Here is a 19,556-nt window from a genome sequence, read left to right as displayed (position 1 = left end):
AGAAAAATACTGATGTCACAATAGAGCTAATTAATTTGATGGTACAAACAAGAGGGGGAAAGGGCCTTGCATTCATTAGTGTCAATTCCAAACGAGAGCATACCGTTCATAAAAATAATATTCTGCCTTCGTTTAGACAAAATGGGCAGGTAAACAAATCAGAAATAAGCACCCGTTCCTGCAGTAACAATGATTTTGCTCCTTAGAATTATCAAGGCTCATTCTCTTCTCTTTCTGGAGGGTACTCAAATTCTGGGTGGATATAATTTGCAGGCAGACCACTGGATGAACTTGGATGCTGTTGCCCACAAGCCTGCCTGACTCCAGCATGCCCAGCACTGTCGGGTGCCACTGGGCACTGGATTCTCTGTGCATTGCACTGGTCTGGTCCTTGGGAGCTGAGCACTTATTTAATGGATTCTCTCCACATTCCATAGATGTCTGCATATAAAGGTGCCCAATCACATGTGGCTCTGCTGTAGACATTTTGTGTCCTCTCAAACTTTAAGCACCCAGAAATGACAAGTCAAGTGATGCTTCGTGGGGAGGCTGTTTGATGCACCTCCACTGGGCACAGTCTCCCATATTAGAGATTCTGCATAGGAGAAATAAGGTATATGCCCTCTGAATGATTGATGGCATCTATCCAGACCTGTACAAAGCATTTGACACTGTCCTGCACAACATCCTTGCGCTAAATTGGAGACACATGTATTTGATGGATAGACCACTCAGTGTATAAGGAATCGGCTGGATGGTCACACACAAAGAATTGTGGTTAATGGCTCAATATGAAAATGGAGACCAATGACAAGTGGTGTTCCTCAGGGGTTGGGACTTGCTCTGTTTTAACATCTTTGTTGGCGACATGGACAGTGAGATTGAGTGCACCATCAGCAAGCTCGCCAGTAACACCAAGTTGTGTGGTGTTGACATGCTGGGGAGACCTTGACCCTCTTGAGATGTGGACCTGTGCAAACTGCATGAAGTTCAACAAGGCTAAGTTCAAGGTCCTGCACATGGGTCAGGGAAGTCCCAAGCATAACTACAGGCTGGGCAGAGCGTGGATTTGTAGCACCCCTGAAGAGAAGGTCTTGGGGGTGTTGGTGGACAAGAAGCTCAACGCAACCCAGCAATGTACACTTTCAGCTCAAAAAGCCAAATGTATCTCGGGCTACATGAAAAATAGCATGATCAGCAAGTTGGGGGAGGTGACTCTGCCCCTCTATTCTGCTCTAGGGACCTTAGAGCAGCCTTCCAATACCTGAAGGGGCCTACAAGGACAGCTGGAGTGAGTCTCTTTACAAGGGCAGGTAATGATAGGACAAGGGATAAGGCTAGATGTGTGTTTGGGCAACCTGGTCTAGTGGAGGGTGTCCCTGCCATGGCAGGGGGGTTGGAACTAGATGATTCTATTCTAGTATAACTACTCTATGGTTATACTGGTGTGCAAACAGGTAATCCTCAGCCTCCCTGTCACCTCCACACCACCTGACAGTCCTGACTTGTGCTGAGGCACAGTGAAGAAAGCCCCCAGGTGGCTTCAGACCAAGGCTGTACCTCCCATTCTTAAGATAGGCAGTGAATTTTCTGGCAGTATCAGGGCTTGAGACTAATAATTATAGAGTGCTGGAATCATGTGTGATAAGAAATTGTGGAGTGGTTGTATCGTAAGACTGTAACCTCAACACTTGATAACATGGACATCAATTTGAATCAGTAGGAGAGTTGTCCCTATAATGAGTTTTGGACTGAGCCTTATGGAGGGAAGGAGTTACTTTATCTTTACTTGTTAAATATTTAGTTCAGTGAGGGAGATAGGATAGAATTAGCTAGGGATGACTATTCACAAGAGAAGTCAAAGTCTGCACTTTGGAGATCTACACCAGGATCCTTAGTTGTTCCCCAATCCCTTTCGTGAGTTGTTGTACAAAGACAAAGAGTCCAGGACACGATTTGGATCTAGACACCAGAGAGTGGGTGGAATGAAACCAGAATCAAGCTTATGTTTTTAACGTGGTTTTTATTTTTTTATAGTACCAGCTTTTTCCCCCTTGCATTTTCTTCTCTCCAAGAAATGGTTTTGCTTGTTTTTTCCTCTGTCACACTTGTATTTTAAGACTAGTGTAAACAGAGCAATATTTTATATGTAATTTTCCAATAAGCCAACTGTTGGGGGGGTGTGTTATGTTAGTAAAGAAATAGGTTGAATTCTTACTCTGCTGTGTCTTATGAAGAATTTAATAGGACTTTAAAGCTTTGTTTAGAACTTCACACATACATAGCCTTTCCAACTGCTTTCCAAAACTCCTTCTTCCTTACTTTTCGTTGTTGTTGTTGTGCCCTCATGGGTTTTGAGTCACATTATATGCAATCCCACTGAAGTTGAGAAATCCACGTGGAAACTCCTTTACTTAGTTTCTCATAAATGTTCTTTTTACCCAAATCCCCCAAATGTTTTACAGGCTTTCTGCTTCCAATGTGCATGTAAAATATTTGAAATATTGCTTATTGTTGCTTGTGTTTTTTTTTTAAATGAATGTAGTTATTTCCTTTTTTACTTCCTTCTGACATGACATCTGCTGTTAATGATACAAAAATAACCAAGCCAAACTACCATCCCTTCCCTCCCCATGTGACCCTGCTGTCCTCAGCTTCGTCGGGTTACAGGTATGTGCAGGATGCCTGTTGGCTCCAATACCATCTCAAATCTAAACACTTACCTGGCCTAATTTACTTTTTGCTCTTCTTCTTCTCATTAAAACATTGCTGACACATTTAACTACTTCTTTTCAAGGATCTCATGTGTTGTTTACATCCCAGCGGCATTATTCTCCAGCAAGGCTGGCTATTTTAGGCACTAGATCCAAAAGCACTAGTTGTATTGACGATTGCTGTCTGCATTAGGCTCCTCTTAGGTTTAGAAATATGACCTGAAATTAAAATAGAGTTACTATTTGGTTAGCAGCTTCAATCTCACCAGCTCTTTTCATGAGGACATTTTAGCTTCATCTCACCTTCAGGGTAGAACAGGATTGTTTTGATTTTCAATCTACCTTGAAATAAAAACTGGAAGCATGAAAGATTTTGTGAGAGCCTAAACCCACCTGGATTTTTAAATAAAATTACATGGAACCTTTTTTCCCCTTTTACATATTTTAACTAAATGTTTGAGAAATCTATTCTTTAAATAGTTTACTGTCCCCATGCCTCTTCAAATTTCAGACTAAATAACATATTCCCACATTTTGTTTTAAATATGAAATACTATAAAATTGTTAAGGTTGCATTAAGTTCAAGAGTTTTACAGGTATATTTTAATCTTTCCACACTCTGCACTACCACAACTTTAATGTTTTTTGACATTGTGTAAAATAAATAACTTCTGATTCAGGCATTAAGATCTACCAGAAGTGGATACAACGCCGAGCAATGTGATTGGTGCTTTGGGTTATACAAATATACAGACACAACTTCTGCTGAAGGCTACATGAATTAAAACCATGACAAGCTATAACAACCTCACCCATTATGAAGAGATTAGTAGCTCCTGGCGATAGCCCCAAACCTGTTACAGACCAAACCTGAGCACCTGCTGTTCCACAGTGAAATGTGTGCTTCTGTAAGCATAGCTCTGAGGACATATAGCTGCTTAGGTGCAATGGAAATAGGGCTGGACTGGGACTACAGGACCATGAAGTCTTACTCCTTGGGAAATGTGTTGCATAACCCTGTTCACAAAAATATATCCGTGTTTCCATAACGAGACCTTCTCAGTTTCTTATGCCTGGTACTTGCACTGAAATATTACAGGATATACTTTTCTAGTGCTTACAGATCTTCTTTTAAGTTTCCACAACAAATGTTTTTCGTGAACTCAGGATTCTTGCTGCTTAATATAATTTCTTCCTTCTCAGTATTTACCTCTTTGCTGTATTAAAAGAAGGCATTTATTTCTCCTCTCAGACTTTATTTTGCTAGTCTGAAAATAGAAATACTCAGTTTGTCTCCTTGTTTAATATAGATTTTTCATCCTGCCAGTCTTCTTGTAGTCCTCTTCCGTACCTGTTCCAGTTTGAATTAATCTTTCTTAAACATCATACACACATGTTCCAGAGGAACCCTTGACTAGTGCCTGATGACGTGACATGAAAATTTCTTGGAAACCTTTCATTACTGGGAATGCCTTCTCTGACATGCTACAGCAGAACTCTGCCTTGTTGCCACAGCCACCTTGTTTCCATACTGGTAGTATGGAAGTGTTTTTCTGCCAAAAGCAAGCACTGAATTTTCTTGTTTGCATGTTTCTTCCAAATTCTGAGTGCTCATTTAGTGGCAGAAACTCTTTCTATTCCCTGAATGTGTAACATGGCACTGTATAATTTTGAATCCTATCCCTTACCTATTACTCTGATCCTCCAGGCCACCCATTTCTTTCAATCCTCCTCTGTGTTGGCAACGTCTCCCAACTTCCTATGTGCCATGGATTTAATTTAACTTTGACTTTTTGTGTCTTGGTCTGTAATAACATGACTGAGTAAGTCTGATCACAGAACCGGTCCTCTCCAATTCCCTGGCAACGTCTGCCAGCTCTGTGCAGCCCAGCTTGCAGGGCCCCGCTTGGCACCAAGCCCCTCTCCCACCGCCCAGCTCTTGTACTCATCTCCCCTTTCTCCAGTTTAATTAATAAATTTCCCATGTGGCTGCACAACAAATGCTTTAATGAAGCCCAGATAGATTAGATAACTGATTTTTAGACAAGGGAAATATAGTACTCTTACCAAAGACAGATATTATCAGGTGACTTCGGCATTTTTATTCCATTTTTCTGTATTCATTCTCCCATTTAAGTTTTGTTCTAAATCTTCTGTGAAAATTTTTTTAAGACATCTGGGCCTGTAGTTGCCCTGACGCTACTTCTCTTCTTTCTCCTCTATGTGGTTACTACTTTTCCTACTCTTCTGATACTGTTACAGCAGTTTCAGGACTAATCTGATTAATTTGAATAGCAAGGATTAAACCAATGCATGATTTCCTCTGTTGGGTCTCTCAGTATTTTGGGTTGGAGAATATCTGATCCTCTTAATCAGAACATTCTAAAACAGCAAGTTCTGGTTCTAGAATGGATGAAATAATGTCATTTTCTAAATCTTAGTTCTTGTCAGTTATACCCTGTAAGAGCTCTGCTCCTATAAGCTTCTGCCCTACTGCTAACACTGTGGTAGAAAAGTTTGGGAGAATCTTCTGATTGGGGGCCTATAAATCTTAATCAAACCTCACTTCTAAAAACCACCTTATTTGACTTAAAAAGACTAATTTGAAAGCCTTGGCGTGTCTTACCTTATCCCAACCCTTTCTGAAGTCAAAGAAATACTCTTTATTGGCTAATTAATTCTTTTTTCTTATCACTTATACGTTGTCTATCTACTCCTCAAATCTTTAGGGTTCAAATTTAACATTTTTTTCTCTGCTTGGGGTGCCATTTCCACATAACTTTGGGACTTCTGAACTCATTCACATAATGCCCATCAAATTTTCAGTCCTCTCAGTCCTACTAACTAGTCCCTGAACTTCCCATTTGCTCTTTCCAAATGCAAAATTATAGTGATAACCTGTTTTCCTTCCTGCTTTCTTTTTATCACTCAGTCCAAGTGAATGATAATTTCATCAAGAATGAATCACATGAACATAAGTATTTTTTTTTGAAGCTGGTAGAGATTCTTAAGCTCCTGATGTACTTTATGAAGATGTGCCCCATTCAGCTGATGGAGAAAAAGCAACTGAGCTTCTGCAGGTGTACAGGTACTTACGCTAGATGGGAACTGCATCAGCTGATACCATGGATTTTTTTCTATCTTGCATTGTTATCAGAATGCCGGAATCACTTAAAAAGAAATGTTTTTAAACAGAATACAAACTTTGCTTCTCTCACTATATAGTGTAGGCCCACGTAGACCACCCTCCACAACACAGTGAGATAATTAATTTATAAAACAAAATCTTAATTAATATTATAATTAAAAGTCTGCTTATGGAATTCTGGTAGTGAGCTAGGAATCTTTCAGAGAAACATGGTGAAAAAAACCGGTCAGTGAAAAAAACATACTAAATAGACAAGGACCTTCTAATTCCCACTGTTCGATAAGGGGCTAATTTTTATTGGCTTTTGGGAAGTATTTCAGTCTTTGGGGTGTACATATCTGATTGAAATCATTCTGTAGCTGTATGCACCCAGAGTCTTGGCATCTTCATATCAATTCTTAGATTGAAGTAGCGCTGTTAAATGAGTATTGTGTTATGTTCCTAGTGATCCTCAAAGACTGCAGTATCCATATCCTCAATTTAGGCTAATTTTAGATTTCCCAGTAGAACAATTATATGAGGACAGACATTTCTGATGTATAAGTAGCATAAGGAAAATAGCTGTTACACTGACTTCCCCTGTACTCAGGTATTTGCAGGACAGGTGTGCACAAATAACGGGCTATAAACCACCAATCTTCATAAAATTCAGTGCAACATGCAAGAAGTTATGTTACAAGCCCTGCAGTGTGGATCCAGGCTGTGAGGCTGCACTAGCATTGCTATTTATTTTCTGTGCTGCTGTTGGGAAAAGAAACTTGTGGGCTCCAGATGCTCCTAGAACAAAAGTTAAGGGCAAATTCAGTTCTAAGCACAACAAAAGTAAAACTTAAGAAGCTCAGGTCACACACCATGTGTTAGAGCCCCAGACACTAAAACTCAATAGCTACGTTCCAGTTTGAATTTAGGTTTACAAGGTGGGATTCACTCAGCTAATTTCAGTTATCTAAAACTTATGGTTCCAGCCTAAGGCAGTCACTGTAGGTTCCCTTTATGGTCAGTCTCTTCCAGAGGCAGAGATGCTCCTTTGAAAAATATGTCACTCCATTTCACTCGCGATATCCATGACAAAGGGAATGAATCTCCCTTTAGAAGCATTCATCTCTCACTGCTCATGATAGGGATGTTGTACCTGAGCATAGGCGCTTAGAGAACTAAAGCTACATAAGGTAAACCTGATCCTGGCACATGCCTGTAAGCATCCAGCTTCAAGCAGATTTATCGTCATTCATTTAAAGGTTGGGATATTAGGTAGTCCTCCTTATTCAAAGACTGTGTCTATATTTCACACTGAAAAGTTGTTAATTAACCCAGAAAGAATCATTAGAGAACACAGGGAATGGGAGGCAGAATCCAGTTTCTCTTTTCTCTAAGAAATGAAGGAAACTAAAGAATCACAGAATTACAAGGTTGGAAAAGACCTTTAAGATCATTGAGTCCAACCGTTCTTGTCCTATGCTAAACCATATCTCTAAGCACCTCATCTACCCTTTTTTTAAACACATCCAGGGATGGTGACTCAACCACATCCCTGGGCAGCCTGTTCCAGGTCTTGACAACTCTTTCAGTGAAAATTTTTTTCCTAACATCTAAACTGAACCTGGAAGGATTACTCCTAGAAGGAGTAATGATCTTACTTGGATATCCAACTTCAAGAGCAGTAGGTAAATCCACCATCCAGTTTCTTCCCAAATGGATTGATAATTGGGTATTTTTTGGATGTGTGTGCCAAGGGGATTTTAATCTCATCAGGCTGTGCTAGAAGCTGAAAGTGCCACTGTGTCTTGGATATGAGCTCCAGCTGCCAGTAGACTATTATGTTAGGTGTGGGTATGACCATCTCTCCTTCTTCTGGGAATGCTTCTTGAAAGACAAAAATAATGTGTCAAACTCCATTCCTTTAAGAAATAGATGATGGCTGCTTCTAGCAACAAAGGATGCCATCCTCGCTTTCCGAAATTTGCGTCCACATGGCTGAATGCTGCAGGTAGCCAGCTACATTCAAAGAAAAGCTTTGAGGCACTCTTATTTTTTTTCCCCAACTGGATAGCAGTAGAAGGTTCCCTGCTGTGCCCATGTGGTCTCAGGATCATTATTTTGGGGTGACTGACTCAGTTCATGTGTTATACATGTCTTGGCTCTTAATCTGGGGGTTTTGCAGACACCCTATTAGTACCTAAAGACTTCAATGTCTCATGGTTCAGTCCCAACCTACACAGTGGAAGCAGGTGGGTGAAATAGATGCAAAAGGGCAGAAGAATACTGGGAACGACATGTAACATTAAATCAAGCATTTGAACAGGAAAAAGAAAAAGAATAGTGATTTATAAATAATAAGCAGTAATGATTTACTTTAAAACCCCCACAAACCTACTGAAAAAATCAGGGCCTGGCTCTGCCAGCCTTTTCAGGCTGAAATGCAGATTATAGCAACTCTTGGCAGGGGAAAGTACAACTCTGTGTGTAGGAGAGTGAGAAACATATGGAGGCTATGCGTGTACCAGAATTCAAGACTGACATGACATTCACATGGTTAGCAAGAATATTCAGCATTATTGCAATTAATGGTGGAAAAGAACTGTTGAGAGAGCGCTAAATCTTGTGCTTCAAGGACAGCTTTTAACAACAAAAGGCCGAGAGGAAATTTATTAGGGCAGTGCAAATTACTCTACCTATTTCCCTAGAAGAACTTTACATCTTTCCCTGAAATATCTGATGGTGGCCAGTGTCAGAGATCAGATGCTAGACTGGCAGGATCTTCTGTCTGCTTTAGTCTGGCAATCCCTGCAAAGGCTGGATTTTAAGAAGTTGGTGACAGTCGATGTCTAGGTTCTTTTAAGAGAGTATAAATTTAGCATCCTCCTTCTGAATTAAGCAATTAGGTGGCAGAGTTAATGTTATATCAATTCAAATGAAGGACGCTAGGAGAAAATAGAAGGGGAAAAGATTAATATTTAAAAATTAGAAAGTAATTTTCAGTAACAGAGGTGGACGGCTGGTTGAAAAACGCATAAATTAAGACCTACAGAAAAAAAATTGCTCCTCATAGAGAAGTCATTAGGAATGATATAATAATTTACATTTTACATAAGTGACATTCTTCTTAGATTCCACACACCCCCCTCCACCTTTTCCACTAAAGGTTACATCCCTATAAGCACACAATTCATACTGCTCTCACTTTGCATTGATATTGATGAGGACTGCAGGCACTCAGCATCTCTCTGTAGGTGTTTGCTGTGTTGGACCTGGCCTTTGTTTTCACAGCCAGCAAAGCAGCAGAAAGAATTGCACCGGCTTCAGGGAAGCAGAATTCGTTCCTGCCGGCCAGGCATAGCTTAGCAACAGGATTTATACTGTATACATGCAGGGAGAATCTTTTGATTTATTTCAGGTAACAAAGATGTCTCTTTCCAGCAAACCCTGTGTACATACAAAAATTTGAAAAATACAAGCAAGAGAGAGGCCTGGTCTCCTGGACACATATATCCTTCCAGACCCTTGTCTGACCCCAAAGTTGCTCTCTCCTGTCACTGACCCATCTAATAACCTTTGTGCTGCTTTCTCAGAAAAGGCCTGGGAAAAACCCATCAGCTTTGCAATGTAATCTGAAGGTCAACACATTTTAATTTTCTTGGCCAATTCTTTCTTTGACCAAGACTTAATATCAGGTCACTCAAAAAAAGCTACATTTTCTACAGCTGTTATTTTCAGAATTTTGAACAGCATTCAAAATCGTGTGTGATTAACTAGCAGTCTTCATAGCTGAGTCTAAGAGGAATTAGAACAATATTTTCTGCAGAATAATACAGGAAGTTTCTTTTTGTTTAACAGCAAAGAAGAAATATTGGCAACGTCTGACGATGACACGTGGAATAATTCAAGGACTTCAGGTACAACAAGCATTTTAATTAGTTCTTCCTTACTGCACATGTTAATTAAAAAAATGATAGTGTACCAAACAACCTCGAGGAAATTATTCAAGTATGTTTTTGTTAACTCTTCAGACATAAACATCCCAGAGATTGTTTATTCACAAGCAGAAGACAAAGACACCAAACCAGCTGATGAAAATATAAAAGATAAAAATGCAGAATACAACCAGGGTGATCACGAAGATGATGAAAAAGAATTAGAATTGCTGGTAAGTGTTATACAATTATATCTACAGTATTAAATGATATGAATCCATTTACGCTTCAAAGCTGGTGAAATGCCCCCTTTTAACAGAGCTGACTGATGTACTAATTTACAAATGTAAAGCCTTGGTCTGTACTTTCATTGAATCTCTAACTGATTCAACAATAGAAGGTGCTTTGATTTCAGTACAGTGCATCAACTTTTTCTGGTCTTAAATTAATGACTTCTCCTTTTTTACTGCTTTACCAGAGGCTCTAAATGACAGTTTGAAGGAATTAGAAGAGTAGCATTTCAAAAATCTCTCCTCCTAGTCTCTAGGAAGGCAATATTCTTAAATAAATTCTTTATATTTGGTAAAATTCTTATATTTATGGTACTGTTTGCGTTTGGGGTTTTTCAAAGGATAACTATGTAACATGCTCTATGAGCAAAATAAATATATATATATTTATATTAGCAGATTTTTCTGTATCAGTGTTTGACATTAAATTTGTTATAATAAATTTCACACTCAGTGAACATTCAATCTATTTGGATTTGTGTGTGTGCATGTACATGTGTGGCTTGGTTTGCATTTTTCAGTATGAAAGAAAAAATGGCAATAAATGAGACACGTACAACAATCTATTATTCTCAGTGTCTGTTCTCAGCTCATATCATTTGGGTGCATAGATTCATAATCATAGATTATAATAGCTATTACCTGTGAAAATGTGAATGCTGAATCAGACAGGAAAGGAAGATGAGAACCATTTTTTTTCCCTTATTGATAGAGAGAGAATAAATTCCTCTTATTTGAATATAATTTTTTCTTGTCTTCTGCCAAAAAAAAAAAAAACCCCAAAAAACCCTTGAAAATTGTTACCTATTGTGGGACCTTCTACAGCCTGAAAGTCGGTGTCTTTTTTTTTTATCATTTTTATTATTTTTCTTGTGAAACATAAAAAGGAGGACCTCTAAAATCCCTTGTTGTTCTCAGTCCATCCTGTCACAAAAAGCAGGATCAAATATAACCGTTTGTTTATCAATTGCCAGGATTGTCCATACAATAAATGAAGGGGGAGCTATAATTTAGATGTTAATTTGCACTATGCGCTCTTTAATGAATTAAACAATGAAGGCTTATAATAGATGGAAATACAACCAAATCTTTGAAACGCGCAGGCATTGGCTCACAAGACAGCTGTGCAGTTGACAAGTAACATGAGCCTTATGTGAGAAGAAGGGGAAATCGTAAGATTTGCATATAATTATTGAGATCATGCAAATGTCAGTTATGAGGAGGGGAAAAAAACACAGGCATCTCACTGTTAAATCCTGACAGTTGGCATCACCGAAGAACTCAAATACACTTGAGCACTGGTTGGCAGAGGGTCATTAAAACAGAATTTGCAGAGACATTAGCTCCCTCACTTTTCTTTGAGTGACGTTTTACTATTAATAGTTTGCAGAGGCTTTGCAGAAAACATATTAATAAGAGAAACTGTAATGGGGGTATCTACAGCAAGTGCAAACGCATAAAGGGGTGCCCAAGAAGGTAGCCTCTAATTGATTAGCTGGTGCTATCACTGTGACTATGCTAAAGTGAGAAGAGAGTGCAATGACAAGCAGGCATAGCTGAATAATACAATATGATATTTGGGAGCTAGGAGGGAGAGTGATTAGTTTCTGGCCTTTTACTTCACTAATCTCATTTCCAACTCATGTCTTACCAGATTGTCTAAAAACAGTCTGGTTTGAAGCCTGTAAAATGGTCCCTGAGAGAAATGAAGCACAGATAATCCTTACAGTATTTGTCAGTGTGAAAAGTGTCTTTGTTTTACCGGACAATACTGTACATTACCAGGCTTTGATGTACTGTATCAATGCCCTCATTTAAGCGCCAATCCTCCCCCCACTCGCCCCATGCCTCCCTCTCTCCGAACCTAGAACCAAATGTATAGAGAGCGAATTAGCCTTCCTTTAAGGGAATATTCTCTTCAGATTTAATTTGTATAAAATGCACTAGCAGCTTACTGAACTCATGAATAAAGAGAGAGGGTTCTGAATGCTATTTTATTTCCTGCTCCTTTCAGCACCACCATAAAGCTCATTACCTATGTTAAAAAATACATACAATGCAAATTTTGCAAATGGTTTGGAACATGTTTCCATAAAAGCTTTGTTACTGAAAACAAAACTTTCCATCACGAAATCCTGACTCCTTTATTTGGAATATTTTTGCAAAGCGCTTTTTGATCATTCTTTTCTATTCTATTGTTTCAGCTAAATCAGCACTTCACAGGAGCTAGAGGTACCTCTTCCAGAGATGAAAGGAATTTATACACAACAGAACCAGTTAATTTTCCAAGTGAAACTGAAAGATTGGAGAAAAAGCTAACCTGTATAGAAAGAAGCAGTGAATGGCTAAGGCATCCTGTGCCTATCAGTTCCTCATCTGAAAACACTTCACCAGAGATAGGAGAATTAAAAGATAAAGTTAAGTATTCTCTAAGAGATTACAGTAGTCAGCCATCAGGGAAGAAAGTCGAGGCTGGCTCAGTAAACAGCCGTGAGTGGTCTTTGGAACATACTGGTACCAGTGAAAGCCTTTTATCGGCAAAATATTTTCCTGGGACAAAGCAGAATGAGGCTATCGATATTACGGCTACTGTCTCAAGCCGACAAGGAGGGAGCCACACAGATATTTCAAAAGGAGAAACAGATAGTGCCTCAGGAAGTAAGATGATGGAGAGGTTATTCATCAGTGAGGATGCTGCTGATACCTCGAAAGGGGCCCGTGAAATGAGACCAGAAACCATTTCTCCAGAGCATGATGGATCCATGCAATTAAATGCGCGCATAGCAGGAACACTGGATGGCAATGCTAATCCAGCTCCGGAGCACCAGGCGCCGCAAATGTCTCACCAAACTCTGGATTCATTGTTGTCAGATGCTGACAAAAACGAAGGAAAAATCAAGATGATTGAAAGCAAAGTTCGGGTACATTTAAGAGGAGATTTATACTCCGACACTTTTGCACACGCTGATGTCTCAATAGATTCCACAAAAAGCCAATATACGCAAAAAAAAGGAGTCGGTGAAATGTCAGGGAAGAACTATAACACTAACGCAGGGAAGGAGAAGAAAGTCATCGAGGTAGCAGACTTAGCACTAATCGGCGAGGAGGAAGCACCCAGGCCTTTCAAGTCACATCGAAAACACACCGCCAAAGCATTGAACACAACGCCTCTGTCAGCCGAAGACAACAAACAGGCACCCGGGCCTTTACAGGCAGATCCCCTGGCATCCTCCCTGGGGGATGAAAGGAGAGCTGAAGACACTCGGGAACACAGAAGTTTCACAAGGTTAAAAGACAGGGGAAAGTCAGGCAATGCACATGAAGAAAGACTGGTAGGAAAGGAAAGCAAAGCAAGCCCTGCAGAGCCAAGGTGGCAGGAATTGGGTAGCGAGGTTCGGTGGGGAGCAAGGGGGAGAACAGGGCCTGGGAATGTGGCTTCCACCAACGAGCTGTTGACCTGCCAGGAGGCAGAGAGTTGTGAAAAGTCTTCTATCTCTGAGCAGGGTATTACAGAGGAAGCAGAGGCAGGTACAGCTTATATAATTAAAACAACATCAGAAAGTGCTCCAGAAAAAATGTCTGCCAGTGAAAAAGCAGTAATTGCTAAGCTACCTCAAGAGACTGCACTAAGTGACAGGCCCACAGAGGAAAAGGAAACAGCGTTTGATACACATGAAGGGAGAAATGATGGTTCACATTATGCTCTTTGTCAACTCAACACAGTGGGTGTATTATATGACACTGAATTTGAAAAGGAATCAGTTTTAGATATTTATAATGCACGCGTACATGAAACACTGCAAGGAGAAACGATGTCTGTATGCAATAGCAGGGAAAAACGTGCCAAAGCACAACCAGACATCAGCGATATTCTACCTGTAGGAGAAGCAGTAAAAGCTTCTTCTACAGGAAAGAAACAAGATTTGCAGCAGCATTTGTATTCAGAAGTATCTAAATTTCCCCCAAGCGCCCAGAAGCACCTATACAGTGAGGAAGCAGAAGTGCTCCATAGGGAAGAAAGCCACGTTGGTGCACTTTCCTATTTATGTGCTGAAACTGAAATAAAAATGCCACCTTCTGGTACAAATGCTGTGCCCAGTTACCATTCTAAAAGCTCTTCAGTGACATCTTCTGTGGCAGGAGATATGGAACATCTGTATGGACATTTTGAATTCAAAGATATTGACAAGGTTGCTGCTGAGTCAGGGTACAATTTAAACCTACCGAATGAAATGACATGTAGTAATAAAAACCTCTCTCCTGAAGCTGAAAAAATAGAAGTATCTGCCACTTCAGACATATTGTTTTCTAAAGAAGGAAGAGGAAGGAATATAGGCCAAAGTTTCCACCAAGCAGAGTTTAAACAAGACAAGTCATTGAGGCCAGAGGTTTTAAATAGTAAGCCTGCTGAAGAAGTTGGAGGGATAGGGGCTCAGTTTGACCATTTAATAACTGAGGGGAAAAACTTAAACTGGCTTGATGAGGCACAGAAGAAAAGCCAGCACACTTCTGATTTTGCAGATATTTCTAACCAGAAGAGTGAAGCACTTAAATCACCTGGTGAGTCTCCAGGTTTAAATAATATTTCTTCCAAAATCTTTTATTTCTTCTTCTTTCTTTTATTTGCTGCAACACTCTACCACTATGATTTGATGGTTTGTCTTGCACTCTACCTGTTCTCCTTGTATTGGCTATACTGCGAAGGAGGAAGAAACAAGGAGTCTGTCAAGAAAGAATAACATTGTTTGTCAACTGTGCTCCAGATCACGGTCAATAGCCTCCAACCCCACCAAAGTGTTTCCACTGTTAAAGAGGTTATTCGTTGTTAGAACCAAAGCAAGTTTTCCACTAAAGAATCTTTTTTAAAAGATTACATATGAAGTTGAGCCTTCATATATGTAATTATACTATATAGGACCATTATGTTTGGATCATTAAATGCCTATATGAATACGAGTTCTGAAGCACATCAAGTTAAAATGAAGTATAGCTGCTGCTCCTTAGCAGGATATGAAGAAGCAATGCTTCATATCTCTGTAGTACTTAAAAACACCATTTCCTTGCATTCATTTCTTTTGCAGCAAAGCTTTATATTGTTCTGTGAGTTTTTTCTAAAGTTTTGTGTAATACTTAATAACACAAGGAACAGTATAAAAACTAACAGTATTTTGGTACTGACATTGCAGTTGATAATCTGCTAGTGTAATTAGCCAACACTCTAAGAAAGATTACATCCATTGGTAGGTTAATATTTTTTCCAAATTTTTATTTAATTGTTTTGACTTAGAGCTCCAGTGCTGCCTTTGCTAGGAAAAAATGTAAGGCTTTGACATCAGTAACATCACGGAACGTTCAGGATGTAACTGCATATCAGAATAGATGTGTTGTTTATACCCATAAGAGGGCCACAGCCACGGGCCTCTTACCATTCACTCACATGCATGAATGTTTTGGGGTTTTGTAAATGAGGACTGCGTAACATGACTGAGAATTTCACTGAATGAAGTCTTATTCCGGACAAAGCCATTGAATAACTTTTTTTTCCGTCCGTGTTGCTTGAGCATATCTATAAAGCATCAAATAAATTTCACAAAGGAGTGTTATGACTGTGTTGAGCATGTCTGAATTAGGTTTACTGTTTTTTTCTGTGGCTTATTACCTAGAGTTAATCAAACAGCAAGAGAAAACGCAGGACATAGCCCTGGCATTCAGTGTGGCTGCTTTGTGTGGTTTGGATGAGATGGGAAAGCCAGGTATCTACCCTGAGGAAAGCCCAGATTGATCCTGCACAGCAGGAGCCCCACAGGGCAGGCATACTCATGACTCTGGTGCTCCAACATCATGGAACTTCCATGTAGGGTGCCTAAAGTTTGTATGGAAGGAAAAGGATGGACAGATTATGATGCATTTCAGCCTTTTTGCAGATGATGGTCACAAATGCCATCATAGGTTAGAAGAAGCACCAATGCTACATAATGTTACCGGAGCCCTAGAATTTCAGAAGGAAAAAGAATTGGTTTTAAGCTGTGTTTCTTTCCACTGTCACTCTGAAATACCACATCAGCTGTGAAAGGCTTGGTTGAAATATATGGCTGAAGCAACATAACAATGAACTTATTTAGTTGTTAGGTTAGCTCTGAAATAAATTTTTTTAAGTCCATTCAAAATTTACTCACATGTTTCAGGATGTTACACGACTATGCTACAGGAAGCACTTAGGCATTCTTCTCCAGGGGGCAAAACTTTGGAGCACTGTGGGAACAGTGCATTCAGTGGGGTGAGGAAATGTGAGGGTGATCTACTGCTAATGTGTGTGCTGACAGCTGGGCACCTTGACAACTTTTAACAGCAACCCATCAATGACCTAGAGGCATCAGGGAGAGACACAGAAGGCTGTAGTACTGGTCCAGATGTTCAAAGGTGTATAGAGTTAAATGTTCATTGAGATAAAGAAATTAATTCAAGAGGCATTAGGAGCTCGAGCCAATAAAAAGCTTAGGCTTAGACTTAAAGCAGGATTGAGGTTGAATCTGTGTAAGTCCAAAATAATGATCACAAACCCTTCTTTACCTGGACACCACAAGTGCTGAAAGACCCTAGCTTTTTCATGATGTTTGTAGGCCCTTTTAAAAAAACATGACATTCCCCTGCTTTTGGTGGTTTGCACCCTCTGAGCATGACAGGTTCCTGGTCTAAGTGGTTCAGAATTTCAGTCTCACTTGGACAGAGACATCAGGAATTGCTTCCTTTGCCAGCACAGTGTGAACTCTAAAGTAATGTCTGACAGGATCAATGTCCTCACTTAAAGGGCTAAAAAGGTGGAGAAAGCACCCTGCATCTGTCCTGCAGAAACTGCCACCATGCAGTCAAGTACCAGAGTCCAGGGGCCAGGAGGAACCAGCACATAGGACACATTTTAGTCTAATAGTAAAAACCACCATGCCAAAAAGAAGAATCTATAGATTCAGTTCCCAGCTCAACGCCTTCCTTGATATAATTTACCCTACAACCGTTTAAAGCCAAATTCATTAAATTCAGAGCAAGGACCAAAACCAAGGTCCTGTCCTGTTAGGCAAATGCTCCATTCATTAAACCACAGGATTCAACCCCATGTTTGAATGTCTTCAGCTTTACAAAACCTAGGCCTTCCATCCAGTAGGATGTATTTTAACCCTTGGACTATTGTTGTCAGAAGGATTCTGGTCACCAGGGTTTGGACATACCCCTGTGCATAGATGTTTTCCTACCTTCTCCACTGGGTTAAGCTGAAAGCTACTTTGCTTTTCCATTTAGGAATGAAGAATTTAATTTGCAGCTCAAAAACTAGGGCAGTTTTCTTCCAGAGATTTGGTCCTAAAAGAAACATGTAATATCTATTTCCCAGAGAAATTTAAATCAGATATAGTCCAAACACTTAAACATCTGAGATAGCTAAATAACTTTACTATCTTGGACAGGGGCCTAATTGCAACCAAATCTGAGCAGTTCAGCCGCCACAGAAGTGGGAAAGGCTGGTTGTTTTTTATTGAATGTTGGGGACTCCAAGGAGAGTACACTTTGGGAAATGGTTGCTGCTTTACCTGGGAGCCATGACATCCTGGAGACATAGGAACCTCTTACATGGTGGTCCTCTCTATGTAATGTGCAAGTTGCAAGTGGTTTCTCTTATTTATTTCAACCCAAAATATTTGGTTGGTTGTCAAAAATCTAACTCAGCCATTTGGACTGCAGGAAAAGGGGTCGGGGATGATTGGTGGGCCCAGGACTATGGGCAGAAGAAAGTAAATTTATTGGATAAGTCTCTGTAGAGTGGCAGAAAAATATTACTGACAGCTCAGGAGAGTCAGTATGTCTTGCAAAAAGAATGTAGGGGATAAATAGAGAGGACCTGTTAATACAGACATTCATAAAAAAATTAGAGGGACTTTTAGTGTGTCATTGTATATTTAAACCGGTTGCTAAATATCAGCTATAATTTAGCTAAATTACTTTCATTTCTACTGAAATCTAGCTTCAACCAGCTGTATTCCTGTGTCTAACAGGTTAAACATCTGGGGCTACCATTTTAACATGTACAATCATTCAGAGCTGGAATTTAGGGTAAATATTTGAATGTTAAAATAAGCATATTTCGTCTACATACAAGTGGAATATTGTTAGCATTTCTCAGATTTGGAATGGGTTTTTATGTTCTGTATTTAAGATATTTAGTCAACGTATCGTACTTTATGATTGCAAAACTGGACTCTAGACTGATCTGTGAACACAGGTGCCCGAACTTTTAAGTACTCATGTACTTAAAACAACAAAGCAAGTAATTTTATCTTTATTATTTATCATTTGATAAGCTATCTTTTCCAAATTCTCTTATTTTTGTTTGTAGTATGAAAACAACACCTCTAAAACATTGGCAAAATATTTGGCTTTTACTTGCTTCAGGGAATAAGTGATGTGTTCTGTTTTTGCAGTGGTTTGTATTTAGCTTGCCTACTAGGCATCAGTAACACATTTCTAGCTAATACTTTAATTTCTAGTAGTTTCTAGTTATTTCTTTAGGCTGTGCAACAGAAAGGAGGAACGATCCTACGTGCCACGCCCATGGCCACGAAAGGCTCAACAGACAGAGAAATTAAAAATACTGTAGTGGAGAACACCTTGCTTGCACTACTAGAAGTACATGAGGTAGAGACATCCCATAACATGGGAGGTTTGTCCCATGGCTATTATCTGAACAGTGAGTGTAACGAATACGTTTATTTTCATAGTGTGGAATCAATAATCTGCTGGTTTTACTTAAGTCTAAATTCGAGGCAGCAAGGAGAGGAATGGGAGGAAGCTCTGTACCCAGACACCTTGATAAGAGACTGTGAGAACAAGCCACATCATTAATGACCTGAGTACTGGTTGTTGCTAATTGCTTGCTGCAGACTTTTGCCTTGACAGTAGATAGGTTACAGAAACAAGCTACAGGCATTAAAGGTCTATTTAATATTGGAAATGAAAAATAAGGAGGACAGAGTATGAACTAGATTCATAAAGAAAGATTAAAATGGCAATATTTGGAGTAACTACATTAAATTTTAGGTGTTTATTGGTATCTTCACCCCCGAGTAAAACACCCAAAGCTCTCTAGTCATTGAACCAATGAATGAGAATCAAAATAGATTATATCTATTGAATAGGGAGGTGCCAAAGTTATCTAATAGGACATTCTAAATTCAGAGTTGGGTCTTATACCCTTTCCCTGTCAGAAGGATTAGTTACTTAATGCTGGGCCACAGGGACACATTTCTATTAGATCAGATTTCATATCCTGGAGCCCTCTTGTGTGCTGAGGTACCTAAGCTGCTGCTTTTCAGAAACAGAACACTGTGTGGAAAACAATCCCAGAATTTTGGGACTAGAGGAAAAGAAAATTTAATATATTAAAACATGGATTGAGATGTCTAAGAGGGGATATTTGAATATAATCTAAGAACAACTTGTGCATTTT

At 39.5% G+C, this 19,556-nt stretch overlaps 1 protein-coding gene across 1 annotated transcript in view; it reads left to right on the top strand.

The window, feature by feature from the left end:
* Positions 1-15,651, top strand: part of PPP1R3A (protein phosphatase 1 regulatory subunit 3A) — a gene marked incomplete at its 5' end in the record, with an annotated part of 28,233 nt that extends 12,582 nt beyond the window's left edge. Inside the window, 3 exons of the mRNA XM_084264801.1 lie at positions 9,697-9,755; positions 9,870-10,006; positions 12,268-15,651. Coding sequence (XP_084120927.1) covers positions 9,697-9,755; positions 9,870-10,006; positions 12,268-14,802 — 2,731 coding nt within the window. The 3' untranslated portion in view covers positions 14,803-15,651. The remainder of the gene's footprint in view (positions 1-9,696; positions 9,756-9,869; positions 10,007-12,267) is intronic.
* Positions 15,652-19,556: the final 3,905 nt, after the last annotated feature.

Source organism: Gallinula chloropus (assembly GCF_964237585.1).
Source record: "Gallinula chloropus genome assembly, chromosome: 1".
In the NCBI taxonomy this organism is placed as follows: domain Eukaryota; kingdom Metazoa; phylum Chordata; class Aves; order Gruiformes; family Rallidae; genus Gallinula; species Gallinula chloropus.
Note: the sequence above shows the minus strand (reverse complement) of the source record. Positions and strands in the feature narration are given on the sequence as shown.